We start from the raw sequence: 17,052 nt of genomic DNA, 5'->3' as shown, positions 1-17,052 counted from the left end.
TGGTCTTGGAGACAATGATCGCGGTGTTGCTAGATGCTGTGGTGTTACTCTTTCGTTTGATGTGTGTATAAAATGCATTGGGCTCATTGGGGAATGAAATGTTGCTACCATTTAAGTTTGTTAAAACTGTTAAGTTCTTCCTTGTAGGAAGCAATGACATACAAACCCTGCCACAGCTGTGATCCAATCTAATTTCTAAAATTCCAAAAGCTAAATGGAATTAGGTATTTGCTTTCTCTTTGGCCTTCTGTAGATTGTACCTGGACTTCTTGTAGGATTCTGAATTGCCAGTCTTGACCACCACAGATCTAGCCCCCAACAGACTCTGCATATCGTGCTTCATTCAAGGCTTCAGGTTTGGGAAATCTTGGGTTCGTTCTCTAAGACACACTATCATCCACACAGGTCATAATGCAAGAATTCTGCAGATCAGCAAGGAATGATTCAAAGGATAGAGGGGGGAAATAAACTTGAGTAAACCAGCAGATAATGTAAGCCAGTCAGAGTTACAAGTATTTGGAAAGCCAAATGTATGTTGGCTCCATTTGTGAGGTATTAATTGTAAAAAGGGAATAGCAAAGACTGAACAAATATTTGAATGTCTTTGTGGTAGAAAACATTAAGCACATTCCTTGAACTTGACAGCTGGGTTCCAGGATCTTAAAAGAAATGCCTGTGTGGATAATGGTAGTCATCTTCCAAAATTCACTGGATTTCTGGGAAGATCTTAAGAACCATTGGGGAAAATGCTGAAGTCTGTCATTAAGGAAATAAAAATCAATACAGTATTGGGACCTCAAATTTAATTTGTTTGGCAAGTGTCAGCATAGTTTATCTATATACTACTAAAACTCTCATGCTCTGTTTGTGACCTCCAGTTAGCCCAAATGGTGCATTAAAGCGGCACTTTTTTTTGGATTAAATCAACATAAAATGCGTTAACTTACAGAATGCATGCAAAGTTCAGGGTTATATATTCATATAAAATTGTTCACTCGTCAATCACCAGGCCCTGCTTTCCACAATCCGAGCCGATTCCAGCTTTAATGGAAACCGCGATGCAACACCATGACGCATGCGCACGGCCAGCCTCAGCAGTGCCTCACGATGCTCACAGAGCTGATTCCACCTTTCATGGAAACCGCGACACGACACCACAACGCATGCACACGGCCAGCCTCAGCAATGCCTCACGATGCTCACAGCAGCGACACCAAACACAGCAAAAGGGCAGGGCTATCACACCCATTTAGGAGAGCGCCAATCATATCATCAAGAAAAATCAGCATCCTGGAGGCTTAGGTGTTACTGCTTTGTATCTTCTATCAAGCATTAGGATTAAAAAAATGGACAGCCTAATTATGCCGCGTAGAAAGATAAGGGGGCATTATGGTCAAGAGATGATGCCAAATGGCGTCGGGAAGCAGCAAGGAGAGGGAGAGAACAAGAATTGGATGAGGCCAGGGCCGCATGACTCTAGGATCAAAGAGTCAGGACAAAGAAGAGGAGAGAAGACGAGACAGAGGAGGAGAGGCATGCACGTCTCCAGAATGACAGCAACAGGCACAGAAGGAGGAGAGAACAAGAATCGGATCAGGCCAGGGCCGCACGACTCCAGGATCAGAGAGAAAGAACATATTAAATACTATATAAGGAACAACAAATTACTCTGTTGGGGATTAGCAGTGCCGGTGAAGGCAAAAATACTGACTATACACTGGGTGGAAAATGCCATTATTTTAAGAACACTTCCAAGCAATCTTTCCCATTCATCTGAGGGGGGGGGGGGTGCAGGGCTCAGAAATGAAGACACATGATAATACATAACAGTTTCTCTACTCCACTGTCAAACAGCAAGTTACAATTATGCTTCAAAGAAGTTTCTCAGTATATTTAATGACGATAACTACAAATCCCATTTCCAGAAAAGTTTTCCAAAATGCAATAAAAACAAAAATCTGTGATATGTTAATTCACGTGAACCTTTATTTAACTGACAAAAGTACAAAGAAAAGATTTTCAATAGTTTAACTGACCAACTTAATTGTATTTTGTAAATATACACAAATTTAGAATTTGATGGCTGACTACCAAGTTTTAGATTCTTGCATGAGTGGATATGTCCTCAGCACCTCTACCTTGTCAGTAGCTCTCAGGATCTTTTGTTTCATTCAGATTGTCTTATGCTCTTCCAAACTCTAGAGAAAACAAACAGTTTCTTTCTAATATTAGTCCAGTTCACCTTCTTTGAACTGTTTCCTACACAGCTGTATCTGTTTTTGAATAAAGATGCCAGTACAGCCATGACAGTGCTGATGTGATATCATCATTTCCCTTAAAATAAAGAATAACAGTCTCTAGGGAAGGTTGATTAGTCTAATATTGGAAAGGAAGAGATAATGGATGAGAATAAACTAGCAAGAAATAGAAAAATAGAAAGGAGCTGACACAAATGTGCATAAAAGGGAAGAATATTCATATCCAGTATCATTCCCTTTTGTGTACTTTCATCCATTTTCTTCCATTTTATTTTTCACTGTTACTTGTTTTGAAAACTCTTATGGCCTGCCATAAATTTTCACAACATTTTATCTTTTACTTTAAATATTTTGGTAATCTTTTTTTAAATCTTGTTTCTTAATGGAATATTTATGTGTGTGTCACTTAAATATGTATCAGTCCTTTGCTATGATCATGTCTTTAAGTTTATTTTCCAAATTATGCTTTTCTACCTTTGTAATTACCTTTATTTAAGATTAGGCACTAATTTCACAATTGAGTTTCTTCATCTCGTATTTCCCCATGAAGGATCTTTTCTATCACAATGCATGTAACTGGATTGAACGAGCCTACTGATGGCCCAAATGTAGCACTTAGTGCGACACTATTACAGCTTGGGGTGTTGGAGTTTAGAATTCAATTCTGCCATTCTCTGAGAGAAAGTTTGTATGTTGTTCCTGTGTGTGTGTATGGGTTTCCTTTGGGTGCTCTGGTTTCCTCCTTCAGTCCAAAGATGGTCAGTGGATCATTATAAATTTGTCCAATAATTAGGCTGGGGTTAAATATGTGGATTGCTGGGTCCTGAAGGCATACGGACATTCCTTTTGTTCTGCCTGTTGCTTTTCCACACCTTCTCAGCTACATAGACCAACTTACTTTCTCATCTTCTCTATAATGGTTAAGGATCTTTAGCTTGACATGTCAGCGGTATCTCTTTCCACAGATGCTGCGCAACTTGTTGGATTTTTCCAGCATTTTCTGTTTCCATTGTATTAACCATTTGTTTCTTCCGATAATTAAAAAAAGTGAAATAGTTTTATCATGTATGCTATATTTGTCTTTTGGAAGTAAGGATTCTTGATCGTAAAACAAAACCAAAAGAATTGCTGCTGCTTGTGACCCTGCAGATTTGTTATACTTGTATGACATACCCTCAGCTCTGATGATTGCTTCCAAAGTTGAATCATTTATTCAGCCCTTTATTAACAATTAATTAACATACAACCTTGAAGCAATGAACTTAAGCCTATTGACGTGTAAGTTAAGCATTATTCAGCGGTTGGCAAAAGATACAATCTCCGCCAGTCCGAAGCTACAAACTGTAATGAAATAAGCAAGAATACATTATTTATTCCCCTTTGCTTTTACCACAACCCCACTCGTGTGAATAGTTACCATAATAAACCCTGCAACACAGAGTAGAGAACAGATACTTCGCTCCTACATTCATTCTAAAGTTAAAAAAATTCAGAAATTCATTAATACTTCATTCTGTATTGCATCACTTGCACAGACTGCATCTATTGATTTTGATATTTTTGGGTCTAACTACATTTCTTCTTAAAAGGTGGCTAATGGAAAGTGGAAGAAGATGAGCAAATACTGTCCTCTTGACCTTTTTTCAGGGTAAGATGTTTTGAAAAGCGTATGGTATTTCCTTTATTAATCGGATGCATTTTCTTCACTTAAGTATTGCTATGTATTTTCTTTAATTACTGAGAGATTGAAGAACAGTTTTGTTTCACTCTCAAAACACTTGATATGTTTTTAGGCATTCACCAAGATCTCTAAACATTGAATTGCATTGTGAGATTTATCTCTCATTTCTCAGCTATCTCATATTTCTAATGGCAGAGGTGACCATTCAGTCCATTTACTCCTACATACTGGCTCTTGGGGTACTTCTATCAATTCCATTTATTTTCTTGTCACTTGTTTATCTTTACATGCCCATCAGCTTTTTACCTCTTCCAACACATAAATTTTTATACCACCCACTTATATCAGTGGTAATTTTACCATAGCCAATTATCTACCAGAATATTTTTTGAGACATAGGAGAAAACCAGAGCACCAGGTGGAAATCCACAGACCTGAAAAGAATATAAAGCCAAAGAAAGATGAGCCCAGATCACACAGCACCAACTGCTGCACCACTGTCACCCATGAAAGTAGGCTGCTGAAGTTAATGACTGGGAGAAATATGTCGATGAATACCAGATCAGTTCATTTATGATGTAATTGAATGTTGGAACAAGACTGAACAATTGTTGATTCTTTCCTATCCTAATCAGCTAGAATGGCATTTAGCAGTTGAGTTACTTAGGGAAGGCTGAGCCTGTCAGCTCATTCCTCAGACTCATTGCAGTGGTGGATCACAAACAGCTGAATTAATTAAAAATTGAATTAGTTTAATGTTAAGTGCTTTTAATTTATTATTCAATTTAATATCTGAATGTCAGGCCATTTAAAAACCACTAAAATTACAGCGATTGAAAGATCACTTTAAATTGAAATTGCACTTGTTTTGTTGGATATGTATACTTGTTTGGGGAATCTTTGCTGGCACAAAAAGTTGTTTTTAGAGATGTAAATAGTGTAATTAATAATGTGCTCATGTTCTTCACAGGAATAAACAACGAATGTGCATAGCCTTGAAAAGTTTGTTGCAGGAGCCTCAGAACAATTTAAAGATTTTTAAGGTAAATTGTTTGCTTAAAATGTATTGAAGACAGAAACAAACTCAATTACCTCTTAAGATCAACCCTAACACATAGCTTTGTAAGACCTAATTTTTTTCCTCTGGTTCCTAGTTAGCCATTTAGTTCAAATATAACAAGCAGTTAATAGACAATTACAAACATGACATTGTTTATGGTCATCAGTGCAACAGTTCGGTCTCTCCAGCATCCTACACTAATGGTTGTCTTCCTGACATTTCAGGTATTGCTGCTGGTAGTTGTTTGTTTGCAGGTACTTACATGGGTTGATTAGGATAAAAGCTTAATAAAAGCAGAGTATGAGTGAGAGCCTGGCTTCTTTCCCAAACATTTATTTGATAGACCTTGTATTTGAGACCTGATATAGTTCACATCAGTTGCTATATTCAGTAAATTTTCCCATTTCCCATTGGTCTCCCATAGGGAGACCATAGAAACATAGAAAACCTACTGCCCTTTGGCCCACAAGCTGTACTGAACATGTCCTTACCTTTGAAATTACCTAGAGTTATCCATAGCCCTCTATTTTTCTAAGCTCCATGTACCTATCTCGGAGTCTCTTAAAAGACCCTATCGTATCCACCTCCACAACAATTGCCAGCAGCCCATTCCACGCACTCACCACTCTCTGCATTTTAATTTTTAAAAAAAAAGCTTAACCCTGACATCTCCTCTAAAACTGTGCCCTCTGGTACTAGAAATTTCTGCCCTGGGAAAAAGCCTCTGACTATCCACATGATCAATGTCTCTTATCATCTTGTATACCTCTATCAGGTCACATCTCATCCTCCGTTGCTCCAAGGAGAAAAGACCGAGTTCACTCAAACTGTTCTCATAAGGCATGCTCCCCAATCCTGGCAACACCCTTGTAAATCTCCTCTGCACCCTTTCTATGGTTTTCACATCCTTCCTGTAGTGAGGCAACCAGAATTGAGCACAGTACTCCAAGTGGAATCTGACCAGGTTCCTATACAGCTGCAACATTATCTCTTGGCTCCTAAACTCAGTCCCACGATTAATGGCGGCCAATGCACTGTATGCCTTCTTAACCACACACACAGCTGCTTTGAGTGTCCTGTGGACTCGAACCCCAAGATCCCTCTGATCCTCCACACTGTCAAGAGTCTTACCATTAATACTATATTCTGCCATCATATTTGACCTACCAAAATGAGCCATCTCACATTTATCTGGGTTGAACTCCATCTGCCACTTCTCAGCCCAGTTTTGCATCCTATCAATGTCCCGCTGTAACCTCTGACAGCCCTCCACACTATCCACAACACCCCTAATCTTTTACTAAGCCATCCCTCCACTTCCTCATCCAGGTCATTTATAAATATCACGAAGAGTAAGGGTCCCTGAGGCATACCTGGTCACTGACCTCCATACAGAATATGACCCGTCTACAACCACTCTTTGCCTTCTGTGGGCAAGCCAGTTCTGAATCCACAAAGCAATGTTCCCTTGGATCCCATGCCTCCTTACTTTCTCAATAAGCCTTGCATGTGGTACCTTATCAAGTGCCTTGCTGAAATTCATACTCACTACATTTACTGCCCTACCTTAAGGCACAACCTGCCTTTGGCAAAGCCATGCTGACTATCCCTAATCATACTATGTCTTTCCAAATGTTCATAAATCCTGCCTCTCAGGATCTTCTCCATCAACTTACCAACCACTGAAGTAAAACTCACTGGTCTATAATTTCCTGGGCTATCTCTACTCATTTTCTTGAATAAGGGAATAACATCTGCAATACTCCAATCCTTCAGAACCTCTCCTGTCCCCATTGATGATGCAAAGATCATCGCCAAAGGTTCAGCAATCTCCTCCCTTGCCTCCCACAGTAGCCAGGGGTACATCTCATCTGGTCCCGGTGATTTATCCAACTTGATGCTTTCCAAAAGCTCCAGAACATCCTCTTTCTTAATATCTACATGCTCAAGCTTTTCAGTCTGCTGTAAGTCATTCCTACAATCGCCAAGATCCTTTTCCGTAGTGAATACTGAAGCAATTTATTCATTAAGTACCTCTGCTATCTCCTCCGGTTCCATTCACAGTTTTCCACTGTCACACTTGATTGGTCGTATTCTCTCAAGTGTTACCCTCTTGCTCTTCAAATACTTGTAGAATGCCTTGGGGTTTTCCTTAATCCTGTCTGACAAGGCCTTCTCAATGCCCCTTAAGGCTCTCCTAATTTCATTCTTAAGCTCCTTCCTGCTAGCCTTATAATCTTCTGGATCTCTATCATTACCTAGCTTTTTGAACCTTTCGTAAGCTTTTCTTTACTTGACTAGATTTACAACCGCCTTTGTACACCAAGGTTTCTGTACCCTACCATCCTTTCCTTGTCTCTTTGAAACGTACCTCTGCAGAACTCCACGCAAATATCCCTCGAACATTTGCCACATTTCTTACGTACATTTCCCTGAGAACAAATGTTCCCAATTTATGCTTACAAGTTCCTGCCTGATAGCTTCATATTTCTCCTTACTCCAATTAAACGCTTTCCTAACTTGTCTGTTCCTATCCCTCTCCAATGCTATTGTAAAGGAGATAGAATTGTGATCACTATCTCCAAAATGCTCTTCCACTGAGAGGTCTGACACCTGACCAGGTTCATTTCCCAATACCAGATCAAGTACAGCCTCTTCTCTTGCAGGCTTATCCAAATATTGTATGAAGAAGCCTTCTTGAACACACCTAACAACTCCAACCCATCTAAACCCCTTGATCCAGGGAGATGGCAATCAATATTTGGGAAATTAAAATCTCCCACCATGACAACCCTGTTATTATTACTCCTTTTCAGAATCTGTCTCCCTATCAGCTCCTCGATGTCCCTGTTACTATTAGGTGATTTATATTAAAAAAAACACCCAGTAGAGTTATTGAGCCCTTCCTGTTCCTAACTTCCATCACAGAGACTCTGTAGACAATCCCTCCATGACTTACTCCTTTTCTGCAGATGTGACACCATATCCGATCAACAGTGCCACGCCCCCACCTCTTTTGCCTCCCTTCCTGTCCTTTCTAAAACAAGCCTGCGACTTGAAGTAACCATTCCTGCCCCTGAGCCATCCAAGTCTCTGTAATGGCCACAACATCATAGCTCCAAGTACTGATCCACGTGGTTGCGTGGATCAGACCAGTAAGTAAGGTAAATTTCTCCAGCCAAGAAGTATGACTTGTTGGATCATTCCTTTGTATATTATTTGTAATTGCAGTTTACTCATTTTGTTATGCAGAACCATTAGCTAAACCTTTACTTAGCTATTCAGATTCAACTGTGGCATGATTCTGTGCCTTGTCATTAATCATCTTATTTTGAAACTACCTTGTTTACATTTGAGCAGAATGGTGATAAAGCTACTTGCACCTGACAGGCAAGCTTTGGGAACTCTTGTAAATGAGTGCAAAGGGTAATTAACTCAATGACCTAGAATTGATTACAACTGAACAAAACTAGTAGATTTTCACTGGCCCCCACCGTCTTATTTTCACCATGGACGTCCAGTCCCTATATGACTCCATCCCCCACCGAGATGTTCTCGAGGCTCTTCGCTTTTTTTTGGATTCCAGACCTAACCAATTCCCCTCTACCACCACTCTGCTCCGTCTAGCAGAATTAGTTCTTACTCTCAATAATTTCTCCTTTGGCTCCTCCCACTTCCTCCAAGCCAAGGGTGTAGCCATGGGCACCCGTATGGGTCCCAGTTATGCCTGCCTTTTTGTTGGCTTTGTGGAACAGTCCATATTCCAAGTCTATACCGGTATCCATCCCCCTCTTTTCCTTCGCTACATCGACGACTGCATTGGCGCTGCCTCTTGCACACATGCTGAGCTCGTCGACTTCATTAACTTTACCTCCAACTTTCACCCTGCCCTCAAATTTACCTGGTCCATTTCTGACACCTCCCTCCCCTTTCTTGATCTTTCTGTCTCCACCTCTGGAGACAGCCTATCTACTGATACCTACAGACTCTCACAGCTACCTGGACTATTCCTCTTCCCACCCTGTCTCTTGCAAAAAACTATCCCCTTCTCACAATTCCTCCATCTCCGCCGCATCTGCTCTCAGGATGAGGCTTTTCATTCCAGGATGAAGGAGATGTCTTCCTTTTTTTAAACAAAGGGGCTTCCCTTCGTCCACCATCAACTCTGCTCTCAAACGCACCGCTCCCATTTCCCACACATCTGCCCTCACCCCATCCACCCGCCACCCCACTCGGGATAGGGTTCCTCTTGTCCTTACCTACCACCCCACCAGCCTCCAGGTCCAACATATAATTCTCCGTAACTTCCGCCACCTCCAACGGGATCCTACTACCAAACACATTTTTCCCTCCCCCCCCTTCTGCTTTTCGCAGGGATCCCGCGACTCCCTTGTCCACTCGTCCCCCCCATCCCTTCCCACCGATCTCCCTCCTGGCACTTATCTTGTAAACGGAACAAATGCTACACCTGCCCTTACACTTCCTCCCTTACCACCATTCAGGGCCCCAGACAGTCCTTTCAGGTGAGGCAACACTTCACCTGTGAGTCGGCTGGTGTGGTATACTGCATCCGTTGCTTCCGGTGTGGCCTTTTCGCTGAACACCTACACTCGGTCCGCCAGAAAAAGCAGGATCTCCCAGTGGCCACACATTTTAATTCCATGTCCCATTCCCATTCTGATATGTCTATCCATGGCCTCTTCTACTGTCAAAATGAAGCCACTCTCAGGTTGGAGGAACAACACCTTATATACCGGCTGGGTAGCCTCCAACCTGATGGCATGAACATTGACTTCTCTAACTTCTGTTAATGCCCCTCCTCCCCTTCTTACCCCATCCCTGACATATTTAGTTGTTTGCCTGTTCTCCATCTCCCTCTGGTGCTTCCCCCCCTTTCTTTCTCCTGAGGCATACTGTCCCATGATCCTTTCCCTTCTCCAGCTCTGTATCACTTTCGCCAATCACCTTTCCAGCTCTTAGCTTCATCCCACCCCCTCCGGTCTTCTCCTATCATTTCGCATTTCCCCCTCCCCCCACTACTTTCAAATCTCTTACGATCTTTCCTTTCAGTTAGTCCTGACGAAGGGCCTCGGCCTGAAACGCCAACAGTGCTTCTCCCTATAGATGCTGCCTGGCCTGCTGTGTTCCACCAGCATTTTGTGTGTGTTGTTGTTTGAATTTCTAGCATCTGCAGATTTCCTCGTGTTAGATTTTCACTTGTCTGTTTGAAATATTGAACAGCAAATTGAAATGAATTTGACATCAAAATGGTTTAATGTTCTTTATAAGGCATACTAAATCTTTGTCAGTGTTGTATCCTTTTAAAATAATTAGTTATTTACAAAACAATTCAGATTAGTGATTTCAGTGTCAAATAGGGTGCAGAAATAAGAGAGTTAAAAACTGATTGGATTAAGAAAGGAGTTGAAAATAAATTGAAAAACACATGAACATTTCCAGCAATTAAATATTTATTGAAGAAACTGTTCTTCACACAAATAGTGTAGAAATACCCCTATTCCTGACAATTGCAGGTGGCATAGCTTTTGACGTACAGTCGGTCCTCCTTATCCGCAGATTCCGTATGCGCGGATTCAACCGACCTCGGATCGGGAAAACCCGGAAGATCTCTCTACAGTACTCGTTGCTTGACCATGTACAGACTTTTTTCTTGTCATTATTCCCTAAACAGTACAGTATAGCAATTATTTACATAGCATTTACATTGTATTAGGTATTATAAGTAATCTAGAAATGACTTAAAAGTACAGGCAGTCCCCGGGTTATGAATGAGTTCCATTCCTGAATCTGGGTAAGTCGGATTTGAAGTCAGAACATAATGTGCACAGCACGGAGACATGTTAAATAAAGACTGGGGTTCTGCTGGGTCCTGAAGACCACCCACTGATACATGTTAAATAAGGGTCTTGACCATCTACTAATTTTGGTATCCGCGGGGGGGGGGGGGGTCCCGGAACCAATCCCCCGCGGATAAGGAGGGCTGACTGTACTTGCTTATTTTTTCAGGAAACAGTGCTGATCTTTTATCATTATCTAAACAGCTTGTTCATTGTACATCACAGAATTCCTTTGCCATTTTAGAATTATAAAATTGTACTGCATGGAAGTGGGACATTTGGCCTAATTCATCCACACCAACCAGTCGACACCCTTACATATTAAACCTCATCACCAAGCATTTGTTTTATAGCTCTTCTATACTTAAGTGATTTAAGTGTTCATCTGGCACTTAAATGCTGTCAGTGACATTGCATCAACATGTAAAGCAGACCCAAGTTTGTAAACTGCTGATACATTTCCTGCTGATAGTAATTACCACCTATTCAGGTACTTATTTGAGGTTGAACATTAAATGACTATTAAATGTGACATGCAGACAAATATTAAAACCATTGATTAAAAAGGATAAATTATGTTCAACATGTAAAAGGTAAATTATAAATACAATATCATGTTTTAGATTGGGATCATTTACTCATATGTTCCTTCACTGATTTGAAGTCCTATATAATGCATTCATTTGGTTACCTTGCAGTTTCAATCTCTAAATTTATCCTGAAGGAAAATGAATATCTGAGGTTTGAATGCTGAGATTCCTCCATACTTGGTGACAATGGCATGATTTGGTTATGTGTAGCATCAATTCCTGGAATTGGTTTATTATTATATATACTGAGATACAGTGGAAAGCTTGTGTTACATACTATTCAAACAGATCAAATTATTAAACAGTGCATTGAGTTAGGGCAAGGCAAAACAATAATGCAGAATAAAGTAGAACAGCTGTGGAGAAAGTGCAGTGTTGGTAAACAATAAAGTACAAGATCATAATGAGACAGATTGAGGTCAAGAGTACATATTGTATCATTTAATAGCCTTATAACAGCAGGGTAGAAGCTCTCCTTGAGCCAGGTTGTATGTGCCTTCAAAGTCTTGTATCTTCTGCCCAAGGGGAGAAGAGGGTAGGTGGGCCTTTGATGCTCACTGCTTTTCTGAGGCAATGAGAAGTACAGACAGTCTATAGACAGGAGGTGGTTGCTGTGATGGGATGTGCTGTCCACAAATCTCTGCAGTTTCTTGTGGTCATGTGCAAAGCAGTAAGCACATTAAGCTGTCATGCATACATATAGAATGCTTTCTATGTTGCATCATTAAAAATTGGTAAGGTTTGATGGGGACGAGCCAAATTTCTTTGGCCTCCTTAGGAAGTAAGGCTTTGGTGAGCTTTTCTGGTTGTTGTGGAGTCAACGTGATTAGATCAGGATAGGCTATTGGTGAAGTTTATTCCTAGAAGCTCAAAGCTCTCAATCTCGATGCTATTGATGTAGACAGGAGTGTATACATCACTTTGTTTTCCCCTTTGTTGAAGTCAATCACCACCTCTTTTGCTTACATTGAGGGAAAGTATATTATGTTATCTCTCTATCTCTTTCCTGTACAGTGACTCAACATTATTTGAGATATAGCCCATTATGATGACATATCTGCAAACTTGTGGATGGGGAAATTAGAGCAGAATTTGGCCATGAAGTACAGGGAATAGAGTAGGGAGTTGAGCATGCAACCTTGTGGAATACCAGTTTTTTGAATAATAGTGGTAGAGGTGTTGCTAGGTATCTTTTCTGGTTGTAGTCTGTTGGTCAAGAAATTGAAGATCCAGTTGTGGAGGGAGGCTTTGACTCCTGTGGTCCAGAGCTTAATTAATTTGCTTCGAATAATAGTATTGATGGCAAAGCCGTAGTCAATAGTCTCTATGGTTTTTACTGCCCAGATGCTTCAGAGACGGGCCAGGGAGATGGCATCTGCTGCAGACTTGTTTTGGCTTTAGCCAAAATTCATGTGGAAAAACTTATTTTAGATACAGAAAATGTTTTAATGGTTTTTAAATAATCAGTTGTTCATTTTTAATTGCGTGTATAATTTGAAATAAATGTTCAGCAATAGAATAAAGAAACCTGGAATGCACAAGGTAAGAAATTATCCATAAGCAGAAGTTGTCATTTAGTGATCAGCAATGCACTGTTTGCAATACTACACTATTAATCCTTATTTGAATGGTTTTTAAAATACACTGTATAGAGATGCATTATTTGCCTCTTGTATTTGGTTTCCAATTTTTCATTTTTGTATCTTTTCATCTTCTTCCTTTCCCCTTGTATCGACAAAACCCCTGCGTGCTTTGATGACTAACCCATGAAGAATGGAGAGTTGATATTTGGCTGTAAAGATGACCAAGATTGCTTGATGGATCTGAATGAACTTGCTAATCATTTGAAAGCATACTTCTTCCCCACAAACGGTGTGGTTAATGGACCACAATGTATCCGAACTGTTATCACTGAACTCATTCAAGTAATAACAATGGCTTTGTTAAGTACTCCTGCAGACTCCTGCAGGACAGGCGATATGAAGAGAACACGTATTTCAGAGGAAATGAGCCAATGTGAAGCGAGTCAGTTTCGCAGGGATGTTTTAAGAAATAGTAAGTTTTTTTTGTTACTATTTTATCTGGAAGTATTATTATTTAATGATGAGCATGATTAGATTAAGTGTTTGATCTTTATTCTCTGTTGCAATTACGAGTTGGCCTAGTCCAATTAACAAGAGACTTATAAAGATAACACTCCTTAAGTTTTCATCACAATAACCTTAACCACCTCATTTATTTTTAACTGGATCTTTGAGATCTTTATTCATTGACAGTTTTCAATTTTTTTCTGGATCTTGCCTTGCAAAGCTTGCAGCCAAATTTTATTTTTCATCAGTATCCATTTTTAGCCTTGTGGGCTCTTTACCATATTAATGGGTGTTTTGCTGTGCATTTCAAGTATGACATAATTTTGTAAATTAAATCTCTAGACTGCTATGCATGGACTTTGGTATGGGCCAGTCATTTGAACCTGGGCCCACTCACATATTTCCAAGTGTAATCAAGGTTGGTGTCATCCTATAATGATGGCTACACTGGGCAATTTATGTTGCTATTACTAATATCAGATCAGTATCTAACTTTCAAAATACCTTTGTATGAATTCAGCCAGCTAGATTTATGCAAGTGATGTAAAACAGTACCTCTGAATGATTCAGAAATCAGTACAAAAAGATTGGATGAAGAGGATTGACTCAAATTATTAAACTATTCTGATATTTATGCCATATGTGATGTGTATAAAATATCAAGCTGGCTGATTGAACTTTTTATTACTGCTAGTTTTAAAGCAATAGGCAAGTCCACATCTACTGTACAGTTGTTGTACCTAGGGCTAATTAAATAACTCTTCACTTCCACCAAGAAGTAAGGGCTCCCATCATGCAGTTTATTAAGGAGTTCCAAGACTTCAATCCACTTACAGTGCTGGTATATTTGCAAGTCAGGGTAATGTGTTGCTAGGAGGGGCACCTTCACGTGATGGTGTATTCCAGTTTTGCATTTAACATCTATAATTGTTTGGGGTGCGTCATTTCCTATAGAAGAACTATCTTCTTTTTAAAAAAATTTTTTATTGAGATACAACACAGAATAGGCCCCTCCGGCCCTCAAGCCACGCCATCCATTTAATCCTAGCCTAATCATTGGACAATTTACAATGACCAATTAACCTACCAATCAGGATGCCTTTAGATTTGTGGGAGGAAACCGGAGCACCCCAAGGAAACCCATGCGGTCACAGGGAGAATGCACAAACTCCTTGCATTATGTTGAAGGTAGTTGTAGAACCTATGGTGATAATTAAAATCAGTGTCTTTTTTTTAAATTAAGTAACTTAATTCCAATTTTGTCAGTCAAGTGATTTCCTGAACACGGCAGTGACACATGCCATGAATGATGTTTATTATTCGTGATGATGATACGTTATTTCTTTCTTTACCTCCAATAGCTTTTCAAATGGTCACCTGCAGTAATTTTTCATTTCTGTTCCCCAAGGTGATCCTAAGTCAATTGGACAATCCTGAGTTGTTTCCGATAAAGTTATAATCAGGGTACAAGAAGATAAGACCTTGGAGCAGAATTAGGCCATTTGGCCCATCGAGTTTGCTCCACTTTTTGATCATGGCTGATTCATTTCCCTCTCAACCCCAATTTCTTGCTTGCTCCCTAATAACTCCATGTCTTATCAAAAATGTATCAAACTCCACTTTAGGTACGCTCCATGACCGGGCCTCCACAGCCACCTATGTCAAAGAATTGCACAGATTGACCACCCTCTGGCTAAAGAGCTTCCTCCTTACCTCCATTCTAAATGGGCGTTCCTCTACTTTAAGGTTGTTCTAGACTCCCCCACTACAGGAAAACCCTCTCCACATCTGCTCTTATCAAAGCCTTTCAATATGCAATGGGTTACAATGAGATCCCCCCCTCATTTTTCTGAATTCCAGCATATACAGGCTGAGAACTATCAAATACTCCTCATGTGATAAGCCTTTCAGTCCTGGAATAATTTTCGTGAACCTCCTTTGAACCCTCTCCAACATCAGCACATTGCAGTGCCTAGTAGCAATAGATTGATGCAATGCTGTAAGTGGTTGGTCATGACTAGAATGATCTTCTGCCTCACCAAAGACCTGGAACCACTGCAGTTTGCCTATCACCATAATAGGTCTACGGCAGACGCAATCTCAGTGGCTCTTCACACGGCCTGAGATCACCTGGACAACACAAACACCAATATCAGGATGCTGTTTGTTGACTGCAACTCTGTGTTTAACACCATTATTCCCAGAATCCTGATCGATAAGTTACACAACCTGGGCCTCTGTACCTCCCTTTGTAATTGGATCCTCGACTTCCTAACCGGAAGACCAGAATCAATATTGATTGCTGATAATGCTTCCTCGCTGACAAATCACACTGGTGCACCTCCAAGGTGTGGTGCTTAGCCCACTGCTCTACACTCTCTATACCCAGGACTTGTTATCCTTGCAATTTCTTAACTCTACCCACATTGATTCTACATCTTCTGGATCCTATGTCACCAGTTCATAAGGATTTGATTTCATTTTTTAATCAGTAGAGCAACACCACCCCTTCTGCCTTCCTGTTCATCCTTTCATTACACTGTGAATCCTTGGATATTATGTTCCCAACTATAATCTTCTTTTAGCCATATCTTAGTCATGCCTAGTGTCATACCTGCCAATCTCTAACTTTGCAATAAGGTCATCTATTTTATATACTTCCTGCTTTCAAATATAACACCTTCAGTCCTGTATTCATCATCCCTTTTGATTTTGCCCCGTTACACTGCAATTACACTTATTCCACTGACTGCAATTTTCCACTATCATGTCTGTCCTTTCTGACAGTCTCGTTGCCTCTGCTTCTTTGCCAAATGCCCCATTCTCAGCCCCATTACTCAGCTTCCTATCCCGCCTGCCATATCAGTTTAAACCCTCCCCAACAGTTCTCAAAAACCTGCCCACAATGACATTGGGCCCCCGCGGGTTCAGGTGTAACCCATCCCTTTTGTGCAGGCTCTGTCTTCCCTGGCAGAGATCCTGATGCTCTAGAAATCTGAAGCCCTGCCCCCTGCACCAGTTCCTCAGCTACACATTCATCTGCCAGATCATCCTATTCTTACCCTTACCTGCGCATGGCACAGGCAGCAATACACTGGAGGCCCTGCTTTTCAGCTTTCAGCCTAGCTCTCTAAATTTGCTCTTCAGTACCTCCTCCCCTTTCCTACATTATGCCATTGGTGCCAATATGTACCGAGATTTATGGCTGCTTACCCTCTCCCTTTAGAATACCATGGACCCAATCCAAGATGTCCCTGACCCTGGCAACTGTGAGGCAACATTCCATCTGCGTGTCAATTGCATCCACAGAATCCCATATCACTATTGCAGTCTTCTTCACCACCCTTCCCCCCCCCCCCCCCCCACCTTCCCTACTGAGCCACAGCGCCAGACTCAGTGCGAGAGACCTGATTGCTGCGGTTTCCCTGGTAGGTTATCATCAACCCCCCCCCCCCCCCCCCAGCAAAAACACTATCCAAAGTAGTATTATTATTGAGGGGAACAGTCACAGGAGT

The 17,052-nt window shown here is 40.8% G+C and overlaps 1 protein-coding gene across 1 annotated transcript in view; it reads left to right on the top strand.

The window, feature by feature from the left end:
* The window catches only part of ippk (inositol 1,3,4,5,6-pentakisphosphate 2-kinase), a 125,785-nt gene that overhangs the window by 87,916 nt on the left and 20,817 nt on the right, over nucleotides 1-17,052 (top strand). The window contains exons 7-9 of the mRNA XM_073072678.1: nucleotides 3,848-3,906; nucleotides 4,910-4,982; nucleotides 13,220-13,502. Of these exons, the coding sequence (XP_072928779.1) occupies nucleotides 3,848-3,906; nucleotides 4,910-4,982; nucleotides 13,220-13,502 (415 nt within the window). The remainder of the gene's footprint in view (nucleotides 1-3,847; nucleotides 3,907-4,909; nucleotides 4,983-13,219; nucleotides 13,503-17,052) is intronic.

The sequence above is a fragment of the Hemitrygon akajei genome, chromosome 19 (assembly GCF_048418815.1).
Source record: "Hemitrygon akajei chromosome 19, sHemAka1.3, whole genome shotgun sequence".
NCBI classification, from domain to species: Eukaryota; Metazoa; Chordata; class Chondrichthyes; order Myliobatiformes; family Dasyatidae; genus Hemitrygon; species Hemitrygon akajei.
Note: the sequence above shows the minus strand (reverse complement) of the source record. Positions and strands in the feature narration are given on the sequence as shown.